The sequence below is a fragment of the Ixodes scapularis genome, unplaced genomic scaffold, assembly GCF_016920785.2.
Source record: "Ixodes scapularis isolate PalLabHiFi unplaced genomic scaffold, ASM1692078v2 PGA_scaffold1__304_contigs__length_218370807, whole genome shotgun sequence".
NCBI classification, from domain to species: domain Eukaryota; kingdom Metazoa; phylum Arthropoda; class Arachnida; order Ixodida; family Ixodidae; genus Ixodes; species Ixodes scapularis.
In genome coordinates this window covers 133,396,101-133,422,675 of record NW_024609846.1, presented here as the reverse complement: position 1 = coordinate 133,422,675, position 26,575 = coordinate 133,396,101, and the positions used below count along the sequence as shown (strand labels likewise).

At 45.4% G+C, this 26,575-nt stretch overlaps 1 protein-coding gene across 1 annotated transcript; it reads right to left on the bottom strand.

Moving 5' to 3' along the window:
- Positions 1-613: 613 nt before the first annotated feature.
- Positions 614-14,640, bottom strand: LOC115326803 (putative nuclease HARBI1). Its single transcript, XM_040207126.3, has 5 exons — positions 14,546-14,640; positions 5,399-5,620; positions 4,693-4,794; positions 2,716-2,845; positions 614-1,502 (listed from the first exon to the last, which is right to left on the bottom strand). Exons 1-5 carry the CDS (start codon positions 14,638-14,640, stop codon positions 648-650), a joined length of 1,404 nt encoding a protein of 467 aa, XP_040063060.2. The 3' UTR covers positions 614-647.
- Positions 14,641-26,575: the final 11,935 nt, after the last annotated feature.

The window sequence follows — 26,575 nt, the reverse complement described above, 5'->3', positions numbered from 1 at the left end:
GTGGCCATGAGAAGCACGCGGTGTGATGTCAATGGGGAATCTTGTAGAAAGATTTCAAGTTGTGTGAATACCTGCTCGATAGAAGGTAACTTTCCTTTAAATCTTGTCGTTCCAACATATATAAAAATGCGTCAAAAACCTGGTATCATTGACAAAACCTTTATTATACGGAGTTTTAGTGGCGCCATCTATCCTAGGTCCACAAAACCGTCGGAGCTCTCTGCTACCACGAACAGAAGCCAAAGGGGGAGGGGGACAGGGCCGGACAAGCTATGGCCAGACCCGGATAAGACTTTCCTCCTTTCACCATATTGTCTGCGCGGCACCCGCCAGCACGTCGTCACGCTGTCGCGAGCGAATGAGTTCTCGCTGCTCACTGATGGCTCTTAAGAGAGAACTTTCCGGAACTTTCCGGAACCCCGCGCCCTACCCCCCCAACATCACTGCGCACATGACCCGGAAGACAACGTACGAGTTGAGAGGCGGCAAAAACCTGGATCTTTTTCATTTTTGTAAATAAAAGCTAGGGTATCCAGGCAAAATCTGTTTTCTGTAGTTCACTTCAGAAGTGTCAGGCATCAACTTCCACAATAATTTAAGCAAAGCCCTGAAATTGTTGCACAGCTCCTTTAAGTGGGTTATTGCACCTAGTTCTCAGGCATGCAGCCTCTGAATACCACCTTGTACTGCCAAGGTACTTCGCCATGTGAGGAGCAGAAGTATCTAGTGAACTTCTCCCTCACTGCTTTGTTGCTATCTGATGCATTGTTTGAGCCAAAACGGGTCACATCAGAAAGTGCACTCCCGTCAGCGGCATCAGCCCTCCACTGACCGTTGGTTATGGCTCCCGACGCTTCCTCTCGGTCAGCATAACCAGCAGGGCAGTAGCGACGTTCCCCCTGCTCGCTTTCATCGCACACCCTTAAGTAGTTGTGCAGGTTGACGCATGCCCAGACAATGGCATCCAGGGTCTCCTCAGACCCCTGGATTGGTTGTCTGAAGATGCGCCAACGTGCAACTAGGATGCCGAAAGCATTTTCAATGACCCTCCTCGACCTGGAAAGTCTGTAGTTGAACACCCTTGGCTTCAACTTCAGATCTTTCCGAGGGTAAGGGCGCATCAGGTTAGTGAGCAGGGGGAAGGCCTCATCTGCTACAAAGACGAAAGGCAGTTTGGTTGATGTCCGGGGCATACGTCCAGCCGGCGGGAGACCAAGTCCTCCAGACAGTATGGACTGCCCCATTTCAGAGTTTCTGAAGATGCCTCCATCACTATACCGCCCTGGTTGCCCAACGTCTACCAGCGTAAACTTGTAGGTGGCGTCACAGCCTGCAAGTAAGACGATGCTGTGGAACCCCTTGTAGTTGAAAGTGTCGGAGCCTGCACCAGGTGGAGCTTGGATGGCCACATGCTTGCCGTCCAAGGCTCCGACACAGTTCGGGAAATTCCACAGCCTTTCGAACTCCCCTGCAAGTCGCTCCCACTGGGCAGTGTTGGGGGCCTGCAGAGCAGTTGATCAAGTACTCTTAGCTAATCTCATTTAAGTTCCAACATACCCCACAACACTAATTAGACCTGCAACTTCTAAAGCCTTGTTTTCGATTCTTGCAGGAGCAAAAAAGAAAGAGTACACGTGTCAGAGAATGGAAAGGGCAGTGCTTAACGAAAAATAAATTTAGGAACTGTAAAAATGCGTTTATACATGCATGTCTTGTTTGTTGTCCAGACAAAAGAGGCTTTATAATTTATCTGGTGTAGATGCGTTGTCTATGCAGAATAGAAAATAGCAGTGAGAAAAAAATGCATACTCGGAGGGGTTTGTATCGTTGCATCAAAACTGCTTCCGTGGACAACTTTGCGTCGACTCGCATTTCATAAGCACATTTCCTCGACAGTTTTACGTTTCGTGAACACCTTCGCATCGCCTCCTATTTCTTGAACACGTTTCGTCGAAACTGGGTGGATTTTTTTTAGCTGCACCGGTGCGGAGAAGTGTATGGTGGTGTACTTCCGGTCCTATGTCAATACACATACCGGATGTTCACCGCCCTGCACTTTTCTGAATCGGTGCAGCTAAAAAGAATGAACGCACTGCGATATTTCGTAAGCAACTTTGCATTGAATACATTGATAGAATAGTGCAAAACAACAAGGAAGGAAGGACGAGGTAGACAGGAAGGGTGCTAACTGACAACTGACATTTAATACAGCCCGCCAGCTTATCCCATTGCATTGAATACATTTCGTAGACACTGCAACATTTCGTAGATACTCTCTTTGCGGGCCGCATGGGTCCTGCGACGTTTTGTTGAGATGATAATTTGCTTCCCAGGTAGCCTCGCTTCACTCGTTGCCATACTTGGGCCCAGAATCAGATTCTGGTGGCCGTGGGACATGGCAACATTCACAGCTAGGACCACCCACGGTAGAAGCCGGGCTTCCAAACGAAGGGTGCTGCATGTGGGCACCCCTTACTTTGCTTCGGTATGCTCGGGGAATAGAAATATAATGTCAGGCTTGCACCGAGCTTCATTGGAACCACCTGGTGTTTGTCAAGCTAGGTTAGCATACTGGGAAAAGGCTTAAGCAAACATCACCGAAATGATATAAAATGTCATAAGGTCTGGTCACTGAAATGTACATAAACTCGTTAAAATTAAACAATTTGTCGTAAGACATAGTGGTGTCGGCAGAATTTTTGCCACCATACTCACAGGGCGGTATAGTGGGTCCAACACCTTGTGGAGAGCCAGGCACGTCTCCCTGATAATTACGGATGTTGTCGACCGGCCGATTCGGTAGCCCATCGAGCATATGAGCTGCGAGGACCCATGAGCAAGGTATCTAAAAGAAGTTTAATAGAGGGTGGTTTTAATGAAGAAACAATTGGGTTTCAGTATTTCACTCTTTGAAACTTGTAGAGTTGACTGAGCTCATAAATCAAATTCAATGAAGTTCAAGGTCCTCCAAGCCTTGAACCTCTAAAAACTTTGGGCGACATAGTGGGTTCTTCAGAAATCATGGTGTCGAGGCTCTCGGTACTTGTCTGTAAACATGTCCATACAAGTGTATTTGTTCGCAAGACTGTTTGGGTTCCACACTTGGACCGTGACTGCAGTTTCTTGAACCTCCATTTTATGATTTTGCACTTTCAATTCTGAAAAGTCTGGGTACCTACCTCCCAATTTAAAGGTCGGAAAATATAGCGATGTTGCAAACCCATAAAGTTTGCAACATTACTAGTTTCAATAGTCCTTATTTCCTGCCTGGTCCTGTCAGGGCATTGGTCTTGATGCACTAAGAATATCATATGGGAGATATTCACACAATGTCAAAAAACTCAAGGCACTCGCCTCATCTGCTAACTTTTATTGATTGCCGGTATGCGTGAAATCTGCGACACCAGCGTTTTTATTCGGGCAATGTCATACAAGTGCCTCCTCGTGACGTTTTTGTGCAATGGTGCGTTTTCCCACTGGTGTGATGACAGCAAAACCCATTCACAAAATTTCAAACAAACAAAACTTGACTAGCCAGCATCATGTTCACAGGGAGATGACATTGGTACATTTATACCGCATGTACAAGAATGTGTTGTGAACGTCGACACCTGGCAGCGTACCTACACGTGCGGCATTCTCAATTATCTTGTTTTGCGGACAAGTTTTGTGACTCGAAAAAAGCTTAAGTTGTAGCAGTCCTTCAACGGCCACAATTGTATTATCCGCGGCTGGTTAGGTGAGCCACAAGGAAAGCGAGTTCATTCAGACACTGTCATCATTGCAATGCAGGTAAATATTTGACTACTGATGGCATGGATTCTACAGCTGATTTGCTTCATTTCTTATGCAGATCAGTCGTCCTCAAAGCATAGCAAAGCATGATGTGAAATGAAGTGTTTTCCACACACATTATAATGATTTCTTGAGCCGTTCACATCTTTGCGGTTCACCCGGAGAAACCACTCCATTTCTCTTCGCTTCGGTTGTATTGCATTGTATTATGATAACTTTCAGTATCAAGAAATACCTAACTCAAGCAACATTTTGATCAACGGGCATCCATTTTGTGCGTTTGTTGGATTCAAACACGACGCAGTTGAATATTCTGGCTCGCAATGTGCGTTCCCATATTGAGACACAAAATAAAATGAATGGCCAGAAAAGCATAATTCCCGTACAGACATACGCTGGTTAATAAATTAATAATCTGAGTTTGGTGGCACTGATTGACTCAATATCCGGCCAGTTCAACACAACAATGCACGTCCACCGAGCTGCCTGGTGACCACGAACATGGCGCCAAGACACTACCACCCTGTGGCAGAGCTCGTTCAAATACCTTATTTTCATTACAAGATCTCTACCGACGAAAAGAGATGACTAAAAAAATGTCTGATTTTTGGCTGTGAGTGAAGCAGAAAAGTACCGCAAAAAACCGGGCAAGCACCCACTTAAAATATAGAAATAATTGCGAGAGAATGTGGAATGGGCAGATGCACGGTATTCTATGGTATGTACTATGTTGAACTAATAGGACACTTTTTTTAGTAAGTATGTTCACACAAATGAACTGACAGTGGCTGAAGGAATGCAAGACTATTAGCTATTTTCTTTTTTGTTAATCAAGGAAGCTCTCAGAGGTGAAGTTTAATGTTGCGTTCATAGTAGTCATAAAATCACTCAAATTACCGGATTGTCAACGACAACCTTTCAGCCGGGGGAATCGGCTTTCGCCAAGAGGTCAGCTGCTTCTGTAGAAGAGGCCCAACCAGGGAGAGCAGGTGGTCAAATCTGCAGATGATACAGTTTACAAAATCAACACCTACGCCTTTAAATTTTTACGCTAAAACAAAACCTCCAAGAGCATATGCGCCGATTTCGCCAGCTCATTTTACAGTCAACCTCGTTAATTATGCTAATATTTGCATCTTTACGTCCTACTTTACGATGAAATCACTGGTTGGATGCTAGCAAATTAAGTCATCACAACTGTGTTCTCCAAATCTACAAGGTCACTTTGTTAATTCGGAACACGGCTCCGCAGAACTAATATTGATTTAAATTAACATATTTCGGAAGTTGCCGGTTCTAGAGGTCTTGGTGATGCACGTCTGTGCACAACACGAGCGCCGACATGGGCCGCTTCTTTAAAAACCTGCCATGATCGCTCGCGAGTTCGTAGATCGCGAACATATTTTCATGTCGAAGCGCTGAAACCAGGAATACCGAAAATGGTCCATTCCGGCGGCAATCTCGAGTTTGGTAATCGATGGGTCTTTGAAGACATTGCTTATCGCTCAATAATAATAATATAACAATAAAATATTTATTACGGCTGAGGACAGCCGCGACGCCGCAGAGAGGTAATCGGGTAAAAAGTGAGGTATGTACGTACCTCTGGCGTGTCATCCGGAAGTATGCGAAGAAATCGCGTCCGTCGTCGAGACGCAGGTCACGGACCAGATGGTGAAACTCTCCGAAGGTCTCCCGCGATCGCAACAGGAACCGAACCCATTCCCGAGGAGGACGCGTTGTTTGGCTGAGCAGCAGTTGCGCTGCAGCCGTCGACCGCGCCACCAAAGCCCAATTTGTCCCCCTGCCCGCGCGGGCAATGTACCTGCGCACGCACTCCAAAAACACGCAAAGCAGAAGCTCGTGCAGCGGAAGAGCCGACGGCGGTGAGGTACCCGACGAGCGCGCGTCCATGCCACCGTCCGCCATTTTAGCAAGGAAGACTTGGTTTATTGCTATTGGCTGAGGGCAAAAGCTCTGGCAGGTTTTCTATTGGCTGTTCACGGCGAGCGGCATGAGTGTGGCATGAGTCGGTTCCATGTGTGTGTACACGCAGCACGCACTGGTTGCAAAAGTCGTACCGGTTGCAGCGGTCGCTGTGGACGCAGCTGCATGCAACCGACGTGTGTGAACGGGCCTTTAGCCCAGCGAATAGGTACTTCGATTGGAAAGCTGAAACATCAGTGACCGCGTCTTTCCTAAAAACGAATTGATCTTTCGAACGAGCGTGCCGATAGCTCGGCGACAGAAATGTGATGAAAAGACAGTCAGACGGTCGCCCTGCTTCGAATGCTTAGCCCGGCCGCGACGAATAAAGATACTTAGATTGGAAAGCCGAAATACCAGTTAGCCTTGCGGTAAAGGTTTGTTCATGCATACCGCCTAAAAACGAATTGACGTGCAATCGAACAACGGTGTGCCGGTATCGGCGTAGCTTCCGTCTCGCCGCGAGACGGAACCAGGGAATCTGATAAATTTGAGGGTTTTCCTGCGTCGACGAGCGGGGTCAAGAATGTTGTCTTTTATTGAAATCGGAACAGCATGCATGGTCAATAAACAGGTCAACCAAGGTAACCTTCCACATATGTGCACGAAGCGAGTTTAAACCTTTCAGGAATATTAAAACGTTCGTAGAAACTTCATAACGTTGCCGTCTCTTTTGCTTTAGACTCTGCCGCTCTACACGGGCCTAATTATTTATCTTCGAAATATTTTCGGCTTCTGCCACCCGTATCCACGGTTGGAAGGAGCTCCTGTGGGCCGTGGCCCGTCGATAGCTTCTGGCCGTTTTCCAAAACTTACTCGATCTAACTCTAGGGTAAAGGTGGTTATCGAAGACCTACCCGCGTCCAGCGTTTCTCTATTTTTGTGGTCACGTGCCATAAAACGCCAGGGTAACTCGGATCTATTCGAGTAGGTTTGGAACGCAGCCTCGGTGTGTCGCGCTCCTGTACGATATGCGCCGTTTAGTTGCTGCGCTCGGAGCATGAAACTCGGAGCGTCGGAGTAGGAGTAAAGGAGCGCCGACTTAACGCGCTCATTGATTGTCACTCCTAATTGCGAAGGCCTATGACTGTGAAATATTTCTCTAAGTAGCGCTTTGCAAAATTCATGAATATTGAGCCCACAAAATTAAGTCGTTTAGAGTACACTCTAACAGTGTCACACTCCGTACCTAGCAGATTTATTTTGCCGAAATGTTGTAATTCATGTTTGAAATTGTATTTGTGCCTCATTCGCTACCACTGTATTCCCCCACTGTTTTGCCATTTCCACAGCTACTTAGTGTAAAGTGTAATAAATAAGCAATTAACATGCATGTTCTTCAAGTTAACTTGAGGATGCGGGCGAGCTGGTTTAAAAATGACATCTTTAAAGGGACTGTGCAATGATTTTTCAGCTGGTTTTGCACTTGCACTCAGACAACCTAGTAACACAGAGGAAAAAATATTTTTCGGCAATTTATATTTTTAAGGTAAATGTACATACATCGAAATTAAGTGCAAGAAGCAAAAACAAGCAAAAATGCACTCTCTGTGGCATCTAAGGTGGTAGGCACAGTGACAGGAGGGTTGGGAGCGGACAGACTGGCCAATTGGGTGCAAGTTAGGCTCATGGCCGCCTCTGAAGTTGTGTATGTATCGTCGGCTCAAAGCACTCGAAATGAGCCATTGCTCCTTTATTTTGCTAGGAATGCACCTGAGCTATCCAATTTCAAACTCCGTATTCTTAGTAGGAAGGCGGGGCGTCGGAAGGCCACTGGCGACACTGGCAAAGACTCTAGGCTTGAACCTGCCTCAGAGAAAGTGGAAGACAACACTCATGTTGTCGTTTCTTTCACATTTCAATAAAAATGAACAACTGAAGAATTAAGGCATACCTACTGCATGATGAAAGGGTAATCCAAAAGCCTTTATGTGTACTCTATATTGGACAAAACAGCAGATCTGATCAACGCAATTATCACTGTGCGACGAGAGGTTGCACTAAACATGTTCCTCGTAACAGCACAGCTGGTCACCTCTGCAAAAATGGCACAAGAACTATGAGGGGACGAACCTTGCCTTTTGAAGCAATTGAGGTCAAAGCTGAGGCTGTTCACACAGAAAGGGTATACCTGTAGAGTTTGAACACACTCGCGTTCAAACTCTACGGGGAGTTAGCGCCCTCCCGCCCCACATGGAGGTCGGAGGGACGCTAAGTCTAGCCTGTAGTGTAGGCCAGCTTGAGTATTGATCGACAGAGTTGTTGCTTTGTCGCTTCCGCGTTCTGGAAATTGCAGCCTCGTATTCTTCTTTCCCTGATCTGGATGCTTGAAGTTGGGACGCGTGGAAACGGTACACAGAATTGCTTTTCTTGTCGCAACGAAGTAATGGAGCCGTCCGGTCCAGCACGAGTGACGGAGAGGCGGCCATGTTAGTTCGAACTGTCACTGGGGGGAGGCGCTGTTCATTAGGTCTGTTCGATTTGACCAGAAAGTTCTGAACTAGTTCTGCCTGAGTTCAGAGGAGCGCAGGAGTCGTGCAGCGGCGGCGCAGAACCACTGCAGCCGCCGTGCTAAGACTGGCGCTGGGATCGGTTTTCCGAGCGGAAGCGGAGGGTGTCGTCTGCATCCGTTGGCTCTTGTTTCTCCACGCCACGTTGTAGGCTACATTTAATTAGTCGTGGTTTGATGAGACTATTCGTGTTTCCTTAGTTTTAAAGTATAATAACGGAATCTTTTCTGTGAATATTTTTTATCTGAGTGTACTAAAAAGTTTCGGCACGAAATCTGTTTCTGTCTGTATTTTTAACGGCCGTTCAGTTCCTGTCATTTCCATAAGCGTTCGTGTCCTTCACATTCATTTAGCAATAGTAGATTCATTTCAAGTCTCTCAAGTTTCGCATTTCGATGATAGGTTTGCGGCATCAGGATGATTTTGCGTTGGGAGATACTGGCGGCAGCGCGCGGTCGGTAGCGGTCACCTCGAAGACGAAGGCCTGACAAGAGCGTTTTGGCCAATGCAGTCATCGACTGCAACTTTGGCGTCAAGCTGAAGTGTTTATTCTGATTCTCAAAAAAGACCTGCGTGAAACTACCAAGCCAATGCCAATTCTCGGCATTTTTTCTAAACCCGTTAGTGGGCGTCTACAAATACCAGCGGACAAAGCATGCAGTATTATGCTCAGCTATGGGGCATGTGAGGGCCAATGTACTATATCCCAGACCTCTGCAATGTATCGGAGTCGTCAGTATGCATCCAAGAGCAACTGAAAGCGGGTACTATCAAGAGTGCAATACCTCTCCCGTGTCTGTAAGGAAGAATATCAACATTTTGGATCCCCACATAGCATCAAAAAGAAACAAGTTACGGGAGCCATTATTTCAACACCTACCACAGGGATCCAAACCTACACGAGCAGGTGCCTGAAACTCTTCCAGAATAGCATAATCAATTAAATTCCTACCCTCGGTTATGATCTCAATTCCGCGTCCACCACAGGTACTTTATTATCATAAATGAGAGGAAATGCAACCTCCGTATTGGCATTATAGTTAAACATTGCAGGGACATTTAAGCAGCTGCGAAAAATGGCACCCCAACGCTCGACCAGAGACGGACAAGGAGTGTCGTCTGCTATCGCTGTCTGCTCTTGTCGTGTGCTTCTGCACGGACGCCGAACTGACTTCGGAGCTGGTGCAAGATTTTGAGGAACTGGGTCTGAACTTGTTCAGAACTGGGATGAATCGAACGCACCAGTGCAGCGGCCGTGCAACTTCCGGTTGAATCGAATGCACCAGTTCCTGCATTGCTGAACTAGTTCAGCCAGTTCAGGCGAATCAAACAGACCTACTGTTTCTTGTGTCCACAATGTTTAAACTTAAATTATTTGTCTTTTGGTCCCTGTAGCTTCATAAAAACTACCTTCTTAGGACGGCTCCCCCAATCCAGCCTTTTATTTCACTTCCACAAAGAAACATCTGAACGCTTTGGTCAATCACGAAACGGACACCTCTGCAGACACCAGCCGGCCGCACACATTTAACACCACGAGAGGCCACCGTAGTTTGAAAAGTTTTTTTCAATGTCGAATTAAAATATGATGCCTTAATATTTTGGGGTTTACCCCTTGTTTTCCAATTCTGGCTAGCCAATAGGAAATCCAAATAATGTGAAAAAAGCAGTGGCTCAAATAGCATTGTATGGGCCCTAGAACCCTGGAGAGTGGGGTGAGTGGAAATTCATGTTGTACTGTCCTTTTCTCACCCCACTATTTAGGTTAGGGCTAAAGATGTCATTGATGCCTTTAAAATAAATTAATTGAATATACTAATATGGGGATATTGTGAAAGCTATGTTGAAGTGAGGCACATTGAATAGTTCTTACCCTTGGGTGATCTAACATTTTTACAGTGCAAACCCCAGGTCATTAGGGAGGCAGTCATACTTTACCTTTCCTGTGTGGTTAATGTCAACAGACCCTTTTGTTTCCACGTGTTAGTGTAACGAGCTGTGGCCAGAACAAGCTGTAAGATGTGTAGTAAGGAGATTGGCGCCAGTAGTTATCGTGGAGCTTGCGCTTTTTGTCTGTACCTAGATGATCTGCACATTTTCACATGATGGAAGGTCCTCACAACCCGTCAGCACTTTTGTTTCTGTTTGCTGCTTGTGAAGTACCTTTAAAGGTTTAATTGCACAGCACTACAGTGTAAACTGCATATAACGTATGTCGCGGGAGTCGCAAAAATCCGCACTATAAGCGGTACCGCATATTAACCAAAACATAAATTTTTCAGGCCAAAATACATGCCATGAGACAACTTACCTTTGTAAAATAATTTATTTTATGTTACATGAAAAATAAAGCGTAGTTTGAGGAAAGTCTTTAATTCACCAGACTAGTACACCTCTCTCTCAAGTGTTTCACACATTTTGAAAGAAATTAGCGACTTTTGCCTGGCGCAGCCTTTTAATGGCATCGCGGGTTGCGGACGGACGTTGCGAGCATTCAGGACTGCTAACCCTAATCACTTTTCTTCTGTGATGAAAACGCGTGAAAATTCACATCTTTTATACGGTACGCACCAGTAATACTTTCAACTTTAGCACAGGCATGAAATGCTCCAAATAAGAAATCCGGGCGATGTTCGAAAACACAAATGCTAAGAAAGCACCACTGTAGTCGAAGTAAACAAACACGACGGCACGGGCGTTTCTGCCGTCTTGAGAGTGCGTCCACGACATCGCCACACGAATAGGTGGATCTTCCCTTCTAGTACGTGCTGGGTTATCGTAGCAACACACAACGAAAATTCACAGTGAAGGATAGCGCTTTTACGCGAACGATGAGCTTTCGCCACGCCGTCTACGTCGACAATCACAACCGACGCCATGTTTGCGGATAGAAGAAGCCGGCCCGCGACCGGCATGCTTCTCCTCAACCTGCAATTGGTCTGTCGTTGCGGTTGTCTCCAACGCAACGGAGGGACGCACACATGTGAATGACACGTGCGTGCGTCCCTCCGCCCAGATGCCTGTCGTTGGTTTGGCACGTAAACCCCCCCCCCCCCCCCCCCCCAAATTTTTCGTCCCTCCGTCGCTATGGCAACTGAAGCCTCTTTCTTCGCTTCTCCCCGCTTCTTCGAGCAATTTCCTTGCCCCGCGAGTGCCGCTTGCGGCCAGCGCCGTTATTTAGTGTCGCACAGGGAAGCCTGCTCGCTGCACTGGTTGGTCGGCACGGTCTGTGGGCTGTTCCAGAAACTGCACTATAACTGGTATTTCCCTTTGCGCGCCCGCATTTTAAGCGGTATGTGATTACATGGAGTTCTATGGGAGGCGAACCGGTGGTTTAAGAAAGCCGCGTTATACCCAGTCCTGCACTATAAGCGGTTACGTTGTAAGTGGTCTATACTGTATTATGCAAAACATTTTAAAACGGACAATTTGGATACAATTGCAACAAAACCCAGAGACCTCTCACTTGAATGTGTCTGCCAAGATATGTCTTCAAAAATATATTTGTATATTTTCAGGCCACCTTCTGCAGAAGTTCGTGGCAAGGGTGGAGCGCCTGTACAAGAAAGAGTCCTGCATGACTTACAATGTTCATCAATTGCTCCATCTTCAGAAGGCAGCGGAGCAGATGGGGCCTCTGTGGGCGCATTGAGCATTTGTGTTAGAAAGTGGTAACGGAAGAATAGTCAAGTCTGTAACCGCCGCTAAAGGAGTTCCAATGCAAATTGTGGAAAGAGTTGTTGTCCTTCAGGAACTTCGGCAGGTTCTGTCTTGCATTCCACTTCATGAGGCCACAAAAAAGCTTTGCCAAGACATGCTGGGCTTCAAGAGGGTGGAGAAGTACTGGTACACAGATGGTGCTTGTATGCTGGGCTCTCCCACAGCTGTGGGACGGCTAACGTCAGAGGAAGAAGCTGCACTTGAAGTGGCAGGCATTTCCCTACCTCCCACTGTTCTCGAGTACAAGCGGTTTGTACTAGACAAGATGGTGTACAACAGCGACCAGTACTCAAGAACCAAGAAAAGTGACTCAAGTGTAATTCTGACTAAAACAGGGGAACATTTCAAGATAATGCGCATCTTGCAAGTGAACACTGGTAGTGAAACACAATCTGTGTTGTTGTGCAAAAAGATTGTAGAGGTCGAGGCTGATGTCAGGCTTCCAAGACACATCAACGAGTGCTTTCTGTCTCGACAAGCGACACTGACCGCCATCGACATTAAGGCTGTGGCCTGCGTGTGCATTTTTATTAACTTTGTACCCGAGGAGACCACCTATGTTTGTGACTTGCCAAATGTTGTAGAACGTGACTGAGCATTCTAAGCCGGCACATTACTACAGATTGTAATTCTGGACAAAGTGCTGCTTAGGAATTCACCAAATGACAAAGTGCAGTTTTGCGTATGACTATTTGGGAAAAGAAGCTAGTGACATAAGTGAAAACATGCTTGTGAACTCATTCAGAGGTTTAGAAGATCATTTAAATTTTTCTTCATTTTAAAGGCAAATATCGGCATCTGTCGTGCATTTACTATCGATTCCTTTCTCTATTTGGTTTTTTGTGGGAACAAAAGAGACAATGTAACGCAACAAAAGTGAAATTAGCTGGTTTCAACAGAGCACCTCAGCTCATGGCCATTAAAGAGCCCCTGAAAAGAAAAAAAGTTTTTTTTTAACAATCTGGTTGAGACACGCGTCTCAAAAAATTAATTTTACAAAAAAAAAAAAAAAAAAAAAGCAATATTGACGACGCGATTTAGTGGGCAGTCACATCCTTTCCACTTGTTTTCTCTCGGCATTTCGGGCGCGTGGAGGAGAGGTTGATCGGCTTTGCCTTCACGACCGACTTGGTCATTCCAGGATGACCCGTGACGTCGTGGACTTTGCTTACAGAATTTGAAATAAATCTCGCGCCATTAATATTGCTCTAAAAAATTAATTTTTTGCCTTGTTTTTATTTTTTTGCACGCGTGTCCCAATTAGACTGTTTAAAACATTTTTTTTTCTTTTCAGGGGCCCTTTAAGACTACATTAGAAAAGATTGTGTTCAATATTAAATGTAAATAGTTTGTCAATGTGTATTATGGAATATGATATGTGTTATGCAATATTTTAATTTGTCTAGTGTTTTAGTATTTCTAAGCTGCAGTGCCAATGCTATTCTACTTTTTATTTAAATAAACTTTTGTATCATGCATTATTACTGTTAAATAGCTTTCCCATTTCCCTGCGGGATTAAGATTCCAAGTTCTTTACGAAATTACTCTCAAAGCGTCTTAAAGAAACACAGGAAAGAAAAATTATATGATATACGTTGGATATATAGTGTCGAGACATTTAGCACCGATTTTCTTTATTTCCTTTCACTCTGAGGCAAACAAAACAGAGACCTGTGATGTCGTAGTGCTGCTGCAGTCAAGATTGTCATGACTATACTCACTCAAAGTTTCTTGAAATCAGTACCGTCTTTTCTGTGTCCAGATTGGTCATGAAAGTCGCATTGCAAGGATTAATTCTATTACGAATATGTGCCTTAGATGCTCTACGACAGGGGTGGCCAATCTTCGGCTCGCCGCATGCGGCTCTTCATTGGCCAAGTGATCTCGTTATCTGAGGACACCCAAATTTAAATAGTTGGGACGAAACACTAAGCTTGTTGATGAAAACATTACAATAAGAAACAGGCGGCAAACATGACATGAAATACAATGTTGATCAGCTTTTCTAAGTAAGATCTGTTCAGAAGGGAACAAATTAGATGAAAACATCATCTCGATTTTAAAATTCGCTACTTTGCTGCCTTCCCACCTGCTAGGTTGAGGCAGCATCAATTTTGTGTGGCAACTTGTGTGAAATTCCCCTCTACTTAACAGAAAATGAAGGTAGACATTGATCAGATAGGAAACCAAAGCTCCGTGAAACATAGTTCCTGTATGTTTGCTAAACAATCAGTTATTGCAAAGGCCAAAAGAACAATATTCCCTCCTGTCACCCCCCCCCCCCCCCCCCTTCCCAGTGCTGCTCTAGAAAAATTGCCAATTTTGATTGCGGCTCTTGGACAGTAAGTTTGGCGACACCTGCTCTACAACCTTAAAACAACCTCGTGCGTAACGACATGACTGGAAAGCTGGCAGCAAACCTGAGTATCTTATTCTTGAGCAGCATTAAAAATAAAGGAGATTTGATGCTACAAATATCTTGTGGGGGCAGATTGAACAATAGATGGGTGAGTAAAAATTTCGAAAATAAATACCTTTTCTGTGTCTCTTTATAAAGATCTGTGAAATTCCCTTTTTTGTACTTCTGATATATATCTTTTTGTTTTATACAGACTACAATTGCAGACATTCTTAATGCGTGCTCCACTTTTATGTAGATATTTTTATTTCATTGTCCCTAATTTGCTTTAAATTTGTAGAAACCAGGTGTATTAAAACATTTCCGTTTTTCGCGAGTCGCCGGCCTTTTCGCTTCAGTTCTTCGCCGCGGTATCACGAACTGATAAACGGCCACAGCTTTCCCGCTTATCAGTAGAGTTACCGGGTGACGGACATGAGTATCCGGTTCACCGCCTTAGCGCACCGGGCGACCGCTTTGCTTTCCTGGAGTTCCGGTAATGCCCGGTATGACCGGAGCCACAGTCCAATACACCAGTTAGGGCAACCGCTATGAAGCTACCGGGCTCCAGACTAAGTAAACCGGTCCCGGTAAAACACTCCGGGCCGTCGCTATGGCGTCACCGGGACTCCGGACAACGTACACCGGTCCCGGTAAAGCTACTCCGGGCCGCCGCTATGACCGGAGCCACAGTCCGGTACACCAGTTAAGGCAACCGCTATGAGGCTACCGGGGCTCCGGGCTAAGTAAACCGGTCCCGGTAAAGCGCTCCGGGCCGCCGCTATGGCGTCACCGGGACTCCGGACAACGGACACCGGTCCCGGTAAAGCTACTCCGGGCCGCCGCTATAATGCTATCGGGCCTCCGGTCTAAATATACCGGACAGGTATGATCCGGTATAACTTCATATGGGTTTTTTCAGTAGGAGAAAGATTGTAAGAAAGGGGGGCTTGTGCGTAGGATTACTCTTCGGGTAGGAACTATTTAAAATGGCAAACAAATTTTTCAAATAAAAAAGTAGCATATAACACGTCAGAGATATTATTCAGCGAAGAATTGCGATAAGACGTCTGTGTTTACCTACAACCGGAAGCGGGATTGTAATCTGCCGTGCTTCAGATTCACGTTCTAAAACGCGGAATGCTATTAAACTTCCTGCGTCCTCCCCTTTAATAACTGAATGGTTTGGTCCCAATAGCCCGGCTCCCAGAACGCGGCAACGCTCGACGCGCCGCATGCGGGATTTTCGCTGCTCCGGTCGGCGTTCGGCCGGGGGAGCTCATATGGCCGGCGACTGTACATTTGACACTGGTGAGATTAAAAAGGCCAGTGATTTGATTTATAACTGGTAAATATTATGAAGGAAATATTAGCACATTTCTAACTACATATTTCTGTGCCGCAAATTTCGTAAATGTAAAGTTTTTTTTTCCAAATCAATGTAGAGATATAGGTGTAATCTTAAATGGTGAGATTGTAATTAACAGGTCTTAAGGTTAGATGAAAAGTTGAGGAACCCTATGATATTGCAAGAATAGGGCAAAGCGATTTATGGATTGATATCTTTCTACTATTTTATTAATTTCTTTAATCACTATCAGTATTTAATACTAGATCGGTCGAGCTCTGAGTTAGGACAAGTCGGGCGAACAAAACAACAGTTAACGCCTATGCCGGCTTGCTGGAAACAGCGTCTCAGCTGAGACTAGGGAAAGCACTGCCAAAGCCAGCGCAGACGCTGAGCGCGACTCACACCTCTTCTCAAGACGCTCGCGCGTCCCACCCTTTGCAGTGCTTTTTTTTTCACCCATTGTCGACTGGGACGCTGATTCCAGCAAGTCGGCCCAGGTGTCTTACTTGCTCATCTATTTGTCATATAAGGCAGTACTGCTATCTCCTAGAATACTCAAGTTTATTGTATACAAAATAACGAAAAATATTCGCTGGAAAAGAAAGTTTTCATTATAGAAAAGTAAACATTAAAAAAGTCGGTAGGCATTTCTGAGATTTTATGTTAGAGAGCAACTGAATCGATTAATCGAACAGTTGATTAAAGGGCGACGATTAATAAAGCTATATTTTATTTGGATATTCATAATTGACAAAGGTAAGAGAGAACTGAGTGACTGAAGATGAAAGGTAAATGAATATTTAAAATTACAGTGGTATGAGGTGGCCTAGCGGGAACTGGCATCTGAATCGAGGCCCCCGATTCTGTTTCTTTCAGAACCGTGAGCCCAGAAGTCTGCGTGGGATCCCGGCCATCACGTTCTTGCCCGGTTCACAGCTTGCAGGGGTGAATCCTGGCACTCATTTTTGCTTTAATTTTTCTTTAATTGTAATACATAATAAAATGTATAGACGGTACACTTTGAATTGCATGCTTCTATATTTACCTGGATGCGATAAAAAAAAATTCCCCAGTGAATGTGGCTTGTTTACTGCAGCTTTCTTTTCAGATGTATATGTAGTGTTCAACTGACCACTATAAATACATCTGAAAAGCAAGCTGTATGCCCGCTAAAATGGCTGCCGAAAATAGTACAACCCGCGCTTGAAATCGGATGCCAAAATTTAAATAGCCAGGGCATAAGGTTGGGAGCTAATATTGGATAAGCCAGTGATTAAGGTTTGATGCCAATATTGGTTGTAGGATTCACAATCAGTAGTGGTCCAATGATGGCTTAGGTGTTGGTGAAATTGTGGCTCAACGTTGGGCTTACATTTTGGTTAAAAGGCGGTCGAACTATGGCATAAATGATGGTCCAATATTAGCCTAAATATTGGTTGAATCGTGGTCCTACATTGGCATTAGTTAATGGTCCAACGTTCGATCGGGTAGCGGTTGCGAGAAAATCAACATTAGGCCAACATTGGAGCCAATGTTTGCCATTTGCGGGCCTATTTGGTCAAACAATGGTGTGCTGCTTGGAAGTTGGGGCGCAGTAATCGTGTAAAAGATAACGCACTATGCTTTTTTTTTTTTTAGAGGTGATATGTGTTTTGTCGTCTGCTCTCAAGCGCGTTCTCGCTGAACTGAATCATCGGTCTTCCTCGCGCAGATTCCGTCTACGACGCAGGTGACTTCTACAGTCATTATATAGAGGTGTAACTCTAGCGTGCAGTGACTTCCAAACATGCTTTGCGATTCGTGATCCCTCAGTTTTAGCAGACCGTTTTTGCACCTTCGATACGATACTTCAGCGGTGCGATCGGCCATGGAGTAGTTATGAGTGGGCGCGTAAAGGCCCGTTCACACTCTTGCAACCGAGTACGACCGAGAGAGACCAAACCGGTTTTCAAGCCTCTTGCGATCTCTTAGGACCAGCTCCGCTCAGCGCATCCGGTCTTAAGAAGTCTTTCTCGGTCGTACTCGGTTGCAAGAGTGTGAACGCGCCTTAACGGGCCGGCTGGAGCCACGGCTACTGTTCTCGCACCGATTACAAAATTTTGTTTCCGGTGTTGTAGCGGGACTCAACAGTTTTAATCATGACTGAAAGTAAACATCTTGCTGTCCTTTAGCTGCGGCAAGTATATTTGAGATGGCTAAAATTCGTGATAGAGAGAAATGAAAAAAATAATAATAAATAAATAAAAAAAAACGAGATGTGCATTCTCGTTTTTTCTATTTATATTCCTAAAAAGTTGACGCAAAATACCTCATGCGTCCATGGCCTAGCGGATAAGAGGGCTGCTACTTTGGCCTACCTTGCGAGTGGATTTTCAATTAAAAATATAAAGGAAACCAACCCGTCCTGGGTTTCGAAACCAAGGACGGTCTGGTTTCCCTCATATTTTTCCTTATGAAAGTTTTGCTAATAAACTGTGCGTTAAAAAAAGAAAAGAAAAGAAAAAAAAAACAGGTTTCCAAACTAAACTTGTGCGATCGAACAGGTCCCCAAACAAAAAGGAGCGAAAACAGGGCGCGCCATCTATCGGTCTTCTTTTCAACGAATTCCCGCGACGCCGGAGTAGCCACGCGTGTGCTGATCGCTCTAATCCCCACACCCGCTCTCGGCCCTTTCGCCTCCCTTAGCCTTGCCGCCGTGCCCGGCCTAACCCCCTCTTTCGGCCTCGACACCCCTCCCGGCCCTTTCGCAGTGGTAGGCCTAGCCCCCGCACTCGGCAGTTCCGGCTCACTCGGCCCTAATCCACGCTTGGCCCTTCCGCGAGGGCCAGCCGAACTGGTAGTGACCCGTCTTTCATGCCCAAAAACCTTCTTTTTTTTTCTTTTTTCACGCCGGTAGCGGCAAAGTAAGTGTGAAGCAGACGAAAGCCATCACTAGGGAGCCTTCATGTGCGCTTTGCTAGGGTGATGCCACCCTTTGTAATACCACTCGCCGACAAACCAGCAGCCATTTTGTTCCTCGGCGATAATCCGTGGGGCTTATAACCCTCCCGGAAACAAGCACCTTATCTCAGAAGTTCGGAGCAGCGTTGTGGAACCCACAGAGGGAGGATTAGCATTTTCCCCCTCGGATGGGATTACCGATGGACATAAAAGGCCACTTTCCGGCGCACGGGGAAACAATGAGAGGAACAAAATGGCGGTGGAAGAAGGTGTGGGAAAGGGAAACAGGCAGTTGGCATCACTCTATGCGAAGCGCACATGAAGGCACTCTAGCCATCACTATTACTGCTATGAATGTGTCTCTTTAGAAGAATGGTATAGTAGCCTTCACACGCAACCAGGAACTGCGAGAAGGATAACGCGGGCGCGGCGTCCAGCATAATTCGGTCTTTGAATGCCAGGGAGCTGGGGCTAACTGCGATACAATGAAGGTGCCGTCCGTGGTGGTTACGCAGTCTTTTGTCTAATTTTTGAGGCGCTATGGGAGAAAGAATGACCAGAGGAGTTAGTGGGAGGCGACCTTCTGAACGGGATTCGTTACCCAACGAGAGACCGTACCTTTGTACCACGGCGGCAGGCATTCTAAAAGATGGTGACGTCTTTCTGGTGACGGACACCTTACAATCCTACGAAACCTTGCCACTTGTTTTTGTTCAAAGCGTGGAAACGTCAATGCTTCCAAATTTAGAGTTTATCCTTTCTGTTGTTGACAGAAAGAGAATTTATTTATTTTGATGAGAAGGACTTGACCAGCTGGAGTAGCTAGGGACGATTAGGCAGAGTCCTTCGAGTGGCAGCAGACTGTTGCCTTCTGAGCGGATGTCTCTTCCCAGTGAGACGGCTGCTCCTCCAGGGCACGGCGGCGGGCGCCTTAGTAGCTTCGATACAAAGACTGCACCACGGACGCTCAAGAATTCGACAAAGCGATAATCATGCGTCTTTTGGTCCCGGTTGCGGGAACGTTGAAAAGTGTCTTCCGAGGGAGTTTGAAAGGACGTCGTTTATACATAGCTTTGTCGAGGTTTCTTTGCCACTTTTTGTAGTGCGCAGAATAAACGTTAGCTCACTTTTGAACCATAATGCTGCCATATTTAATCAGAAGTAACGAGTAATGGGTAACGTAATTTGATAGCAGATACCGTAAAATAATAACGACATTACTTTTCTAGTTACTCATTTGGTATTTAACGAGTACGATAGTACGTTACTAAAAAAAACTAACGCGTCACCAGTAACGTTGTTACTTGTAACGCGTTAGTTTCAACACTGTGAACAAGGAAGAAAGAAAAGAAATTGATGTTGAATGCGAGTTTGCTCGAGTAACTTCTATCTGTTCAGAAGATATTCCCCTGTACACGACGATCCCCACCGCCTGGGAAGAACGTAAGTGGGCGAACGAGACGCCTCTGGGTTTTGCGTCACGCCTCCATTTCAAGGTTCATACTTACCGGTTCCCGACACCAGCATGATTGTCGGCTCCGCCCAGGTATTTGTCTGTTTATTGATACGAAGAAGAAGGGGAAGAGCGCGACGGCTCGCGGCCGTGGGGCGTTCTGGTTCGCGCTCTGGCGGGCGGTCAGGTAAGAAACCCACCACTGAAAACCACCCGTGTACGGAGTCTAAAATACGATATTCATCGAATGGGAGTGAACGTAGACGTATAATTATCCGATACAAAGTTTCGCTTGATTCCTAAACGAATAATGCCGGCGCATCATATCAAATTGTTAGACAGAACTGTAAAGAAGATCGCGTGTTTCTTGTAAAAGATTTCGGCCCCTCCCATCCGGTCCGCTTTTCTATAGACCGACACGCGGAGCGGCTCTGTTTACCAACACGGCCGGAAGGCCGCGCATGCGCGGTAGCTATGTGGGCAAAAGCGACCTGGCTGTCCGTGTTTTTGCCATTGCGCTGTGTGGCGTGCGCTCGTTGTCGACGTTGTAAGGACGCTTCTAGCTTAATTTGTGAGTCGTATCTCCTGGCAACGTATGTCGTATGCTATGCCCGACTATTTGAGCTTGCTACCCGAGCCTGAAAAGCAGCAGTATCGAATCAAACTTGGCGTGGACGGCGTTGCCTACGAGGATCCGTACGCCGTAAACAAGGCCTGCTGGACTTCCGACGTGAAGTTGCTGCAACCGAAGTCGACGGCTTACGTCGTCGTTTAGTTTTTTCGCCAAGCCAGTTCACGGCCGACACGGTGCAGGCGTACAAGTCCCTAGAGGCATACGATTACTTTGAGTCGGTTTCCGCACTGCCGGCGGGATCAGCAGACTGTGGGTCTGCGGAAGTGTATTTATTAATTAAATAAATACACACAGCGTCTTCAAGTCAAGTTCTACTATTTTTCTTACCCTCATGACCACAAGGCATGAGAAGCAGTAGCGCTTTGTCCGTCCTGCAGTCTTGGTGGTAACAGGTTTCAAGTAACGGCGTTACCAGGAACGCATTACTTTTTTCAGTAACATAGTAACCTACTCGTTACTTTTTCGACACAGTAACGGGTAGCGTACTTACGTTACTATTTTAAGTAATGTAGTTACATTACTCGTTACTACAATTACACTTCAATTTTTTCCGTGCTTTAGGCATCAAGCCATGTTTTTCTTTGCGTTTTTTCTCGTGAGTATTTAGGTTAAACCGTAAAAAGAGATAAAGTACTTATGTTCAGTTTCTGCATGAACGTAATGTTTCTTGATATATGAGCTTATGCATACCTGCATCGTCAAAACCGTAAAACGTGTTAAATCATAATTTAAAAAGTAACGCAGGAGTAACGTGCGGTACTTTTGATCGGTAGCGGTAACGCGTTCCTTTTAATTTTAGTCAACGTAGCTCAATAACGCATACCTTTGATTTGCAAGTAACGAGTAACGTATTTCGTTACTTTTTTCGGTAACGCCTACAATACTGCCGTTCTGTCGCCGATCCCCTTACGCTTGGTAGCACGGGCGTAGCGAGCCTCCGACGAGCGCTTGGCCGGTGCTTTGTGCTCAAACACCATGGGAACAAAATCCTGTTGGTTTCGATCAGACGACGGTTTCCCTGCACATAAGAAAGCCTCGGGACGGAGATTAAAATGGAAGCCACACTTGCCTCCAAGGAAGTGCTTGCCGCACGAACGGTCGTTCGCGCGAGGCGACCATAATTTTCGATCCACGGATATCATCCACCTTCTATGCCTTTCAGAGTCTGCCGGGAACTTGTAGAAGCTCACTCGGCTACTTTTCGTGTACATTTTGGTGAGATTAACGGCAACACAGCTTCGCGCAATGCTGAAATGCTATGACGCCCATGCGAAACGTGCGCCCTTTTGCCCACACTCCCGGCTCCGGCGCGATCGCAGCGCCACCGCAGCGCCGTGACGTCAAGCCCGCGTGTCGGTCTATAGGCCTCAAATAACGCGGGCGAATCTTTCCTTTTGTCGCATTTCCATTTCGCTGCTTCCGCAAATTATGAATGTGGTAGATTGGTTCAGTGGCTTAGAGCTCACTTTCTGAAAGGAACCAAAAATAAAAACGGACCAGTACAAGCTGAACTCTGGAAGACACTGGAAGAGAGCCTGTCGTAATGAAAATGAACTGCTGTAATGTGGTAAGTCGAGTCAGTCAGTTCATAATTTTTCATACACTTTTGAAAGGCCCCAGAAAATCAAGAACCAGGACAAGCTAAGTGGCGCAAGGCGACTCGTATCGTTCAGGTTGCCCCGTTTTTTTATGTCCTTTCGGTGCTCCTCTAAACACACAGTGTTCGGTTTCTAAACGCTGTTCATATTTTGGCATGGAAATAAGAGAAAAAAACGTAGTACTTTGCCACACCAGTGCAATACAATATAGACTTCTATTTCCAGCAATATGCTTTCCGCCATGCTTCCATCATGACAGGGGATCGTCGGTGGCTTTGTGACTGATTTGGGAGACCCGAGGGGACCTCGTGACATCGCGGTGTATGTGTGTTGACAGGAGACCGCTCGGCTACTTTGAGTTGACGCCGTCTGAGCTTATCGTTAGCTGGAATGTACGGGGGCTTGGGAAAAGGAAGAGGGAAGGGGGTAGGGCTTTTGAGAAAATGAAGAAAAAGAGGGAGACCAAGGGTAGCGAGTGACATATAAGTTTGTCCTGTGAAATGGAGTTTTTAGCTGAGGAAGTGGCCGAGTGGGCTAACTAGGCTGCCTACATATTTCCGCCGTACCGCTGTTTAGGGTGGCGACAACGTTTGTGATACCTGCTGCCGATAAAACTAGTGTTGCCTACCTCGTCACCATGGCAAACTGCGGTGTTTTCGTCGACCGTTATGTTACACTCTAAAAAAAAAAGGTGTCAAGGGAGAGTAAGTGCCCTAACTTACTCTCCTTTAACTCTATCTGCATGGAAGTTACTCTTTCCCGACCGCTTCTTTCGATGATACTCTAACTTAACCCTCCCTCGACCTCGAGAGTAACTGTAACGAGAGTTAGTTTCTCCTCGCGATATCACGGGCTGTCAATAGATGGCGCCGCTATGGGTTCGGCGCAAGTTCGACGCTGTTCGGCGCAGGTATTTTTTTCGTTTTCTCGGGGAAACCTTTTTTTCCTACCCGCTTTTCTTTTTTTCTTTTTTTTTTTTCTTCTTTTTTCTTTTTTTTTTTTTTGGGGGGGGGGGGAGATGGGCAAGGATGTTTTAATAAATGAGTTGGTACAGCCTGCCTTGACGGGTTTATATTTCAGTATTTATTAACTTAATTATTACCTGCGGCAGGAAGATCATTGGAGCGGTGGACACTCCTTTATCCAAGCAATAGGCAATTAATGCTTTTGCTACAGAGATATATTAAACAATAAACATATAGATCAGTGTGTAAACGGGTGTATGAGCGGATGCTGACGCGCGTGTGCGATTATGTTTCGTTACATAAGTGCCTAGGGTTGTTATGTAGCCCAGGGATGTTTTTGGGGCATTGTTATATTTTTGGGGGGTCGTTTCAAGTTACTGCTGAGCCCGACCTCACTGATCGTAGGAACAGGTATATGTATAAAAAAAGTATTTTTTCCACATTCGCATTAAAAGCAAGCAAAGAGGAAAACCTCCCTCCGCGACAGAAGAGGTCGGCTTCGCGCGGTCTATTGCATACGCCACGTGACGACCATTTCATAAAGCGTCGCCCTAAACACGGCGTTCGTTTCGAAGCCATGTATAGGTTCAAAAAACCTATACATGGCGGCAAGCCAGGTTTATGGTACGTGACACTAGGGGCTCCCTTATTTTCACCGCCGTGGAGAAAATAAACGACGGAGCCAGAGCGTTTGGAAAAGTTGTTAGCGATGATTTCCAAACTTGTTATGCGGTCTTTGTTTGGAGTCATTAAATAAACTTGGCTTGACTACTACCTTTTTTTTCAATATTTACATTTTACTTTCCGAAGCGCGGGAGTCGATCAGTCTTCTGCTCTGTTCAAGAAAAGCTCTGGGGGGTTAAACCTTTAACTCTGCACAGTTGGCTACATCCTTTAACTGTTTTAACCTCGCTCTCCGAAGCTCCCTTGACAGGATGGTTTTCGATATAAGGGAACATTCAAGATCGCTGCTCTTTTCCGCTGTTCATCAAACAGTTCCTAATGTACAGCGGAAGCACCGCGTAGCATTCCGGATATCGATATTTGTGGTACGGATCTCACTGGCTTTAAATATATATATACATTAGTGTGTATTACAGAAGTCTTATTTCGCTGTCCAACAGAGCCACATTTAAACTGCCATTGACGGGTTCACCTTACGTTCAGTTGGTTCTACACAGCAAGCGATAGCTCAATTATTTTGGGAAGAACGTAGACTGCTCTATGTCGCCCTACGATATGTTAAAAAGTATGCTAAGCTTCTTAGGTTCGATGCCCCCGAGGTACGAAACACGGACGACAGAAGCTCAGTTAAAATGAATGAGCGAAAATGTCTGTTCTGTAAGTAGTGGTAGCTTCCTCCATCTAGCACGGCCTTTGAAAAAGCCTGTGTCTATAGAGTGCCGTGGTACTCTTGCCAAGCGTTCAAGTGTCCACGTCCGATGGCACTCTAAGCACACATTGGAGTGCCGTCCAAATGCCCTAAATAGGCTGTACAGAAGACGTGGGTCAGCGCGTCCCGAGAAGCAGAGCCTGCCGCATCCGTGAGCTAAAGAAATCCGATTCACAAAAAATTTTTCACCATCGAAGTGCTTCGGAAGTAAGGGAAGTGTCGCAAGCGAAAATTTAGAGGACCCAGAGGAAATTAGAGAGTAAATAAATTTAGAGGAATTTAGAGGACCCAGAGGAAATTAGAGAGTAAATAAATTTAGAGGAATTTAGAAGATAAATAAATCTGTATTTTAGAGACAGACAAATTTACTTATAAGCTTGGTCTTGGTACCAATCCTGCCAGCTGAAAGTCATGATGTGGAAAGATTGTGAACTTTAATTTGGTCTCCTGTGTTTGTTAGTTACCGAATCGACAACAAACCAGCACCGACCAACCAGCTCTTTTACGACGCAAATATTTTCACGAAAAAACTTTAAAAAAAACTTCGAAAAAACAAATAAATAAACACAAAAAAGATAGTGTGGAATGGGCATGCTGCGGACACTAAAGTTCGTTAATATTTTTTTCTTATTTTTTTTTTTTTTTTTTTTTTGTATGGAGCATTAGTGCAAGCTGGGTGCAAGGTGCGCAAGGAACGAGCGAGGCGCCCGTTGAGTCCGGATTCCCTGGATTACCGCCTTCGGAAGCACACGCTGTCCTCAGTTGCCACACAAAGCCTTTAGTCATGGATCGGGGACTTTATCCCCCGTAAGCTGACAGCGCGCTGGAAACTGCGTGCTTGTTAGACCGTTTGACTGTCAGTCTCGCACCACGTGATCACCCCTTCTCCGCATACACACGCGAGGCGAGCGAAATCAAGCGATAGGAGTCAGGCCACTGAATGGTTGGCTAACGCTTAGCTTCACCGCATTGTCAACTTAGAGATGAACGAAATAAGAGCTCACCTCTACAATCAATTTCCGGCCTGTTATCGCCTGACATCACTTTCTGCGCGCGAAACCTCCAACCTTGAAAGCAACAAGATCGTTTTGCCCACGAGCAAGCTTCACGGAACTTTAGAACGGATGCCTTGCGAACGATGGGGCCTAGGAAGAGTAGCGCTGCCATAATCTTTTTTTTTTTATTCTGTTTTTGATTTTACGAACGGTTTAGGAATATATGACCGAATACCGTTTTGGCATCTCCACAGAGCTAAGATTTAGTGACACTATGAATGTGTCATTGATAGTAGGTATTCCATGCGCAATTATGCATAAATATATAGGACAACGATAATTTATTTGTTATGTTTGTAAACACGGAAAATACATAAATGAATGAATTAATATATTTATAAAATTATCTGTTTCACATTTTTTCTCAAGAAGGTCTTTCTCGCGCGCTTCATGGGTAACAACACAATCATTTAAGTACTGACGTGTGCACTTATATGGCAGAATTTTTTTTTTTTATTTTTATACAAAAGAACGTTACGTTAATTTACCTTAATTACTTTTCTCGATTAAATTTTCCCTATAATAAGGGACGTGCTTAAATGCATATGTGCTTCTGTGCAACCCTGCTGTCATTGCTGCCAAAAAAAAAAAAAAAGCAAACATCTTTTTGATAGGACAGGTCAGGAGTGCTTTTATATTATAAATTTGATATAAACACCCGTGCCAAAATCACCGGTGCATTTCCAATGAGAGGGGCCGCCATCCCGTGCTCGCCTGGCGTATAAATGATCAGTGACTCGCCATTCGTAATCTATAGATAGTATTTCGGATGAAAAC

Coding starts and splice junctions, on each gene's coding strand:
- LOC115326803 (XM_040207126.3), bottom strand. CDS start 14,640: ATGTCTGCAATTGTAGTCTGTATAAAACAAAAAGATATATATCAGAAG. Junction 5,621..14,545: donor TATAAAGAGACACAGAAAAG/GTATTTATTTTC, acceptor GTGCGTGCGCAG/GTACATTGCCCGCGCGGGCA. Junction 1,503..2,715: donor TGGACCCACTATACCGCCCT/GTGAGTATGGTG, acceptor ACTGCTCTGCAG/GCCCCCAACACTGCCCAGTG.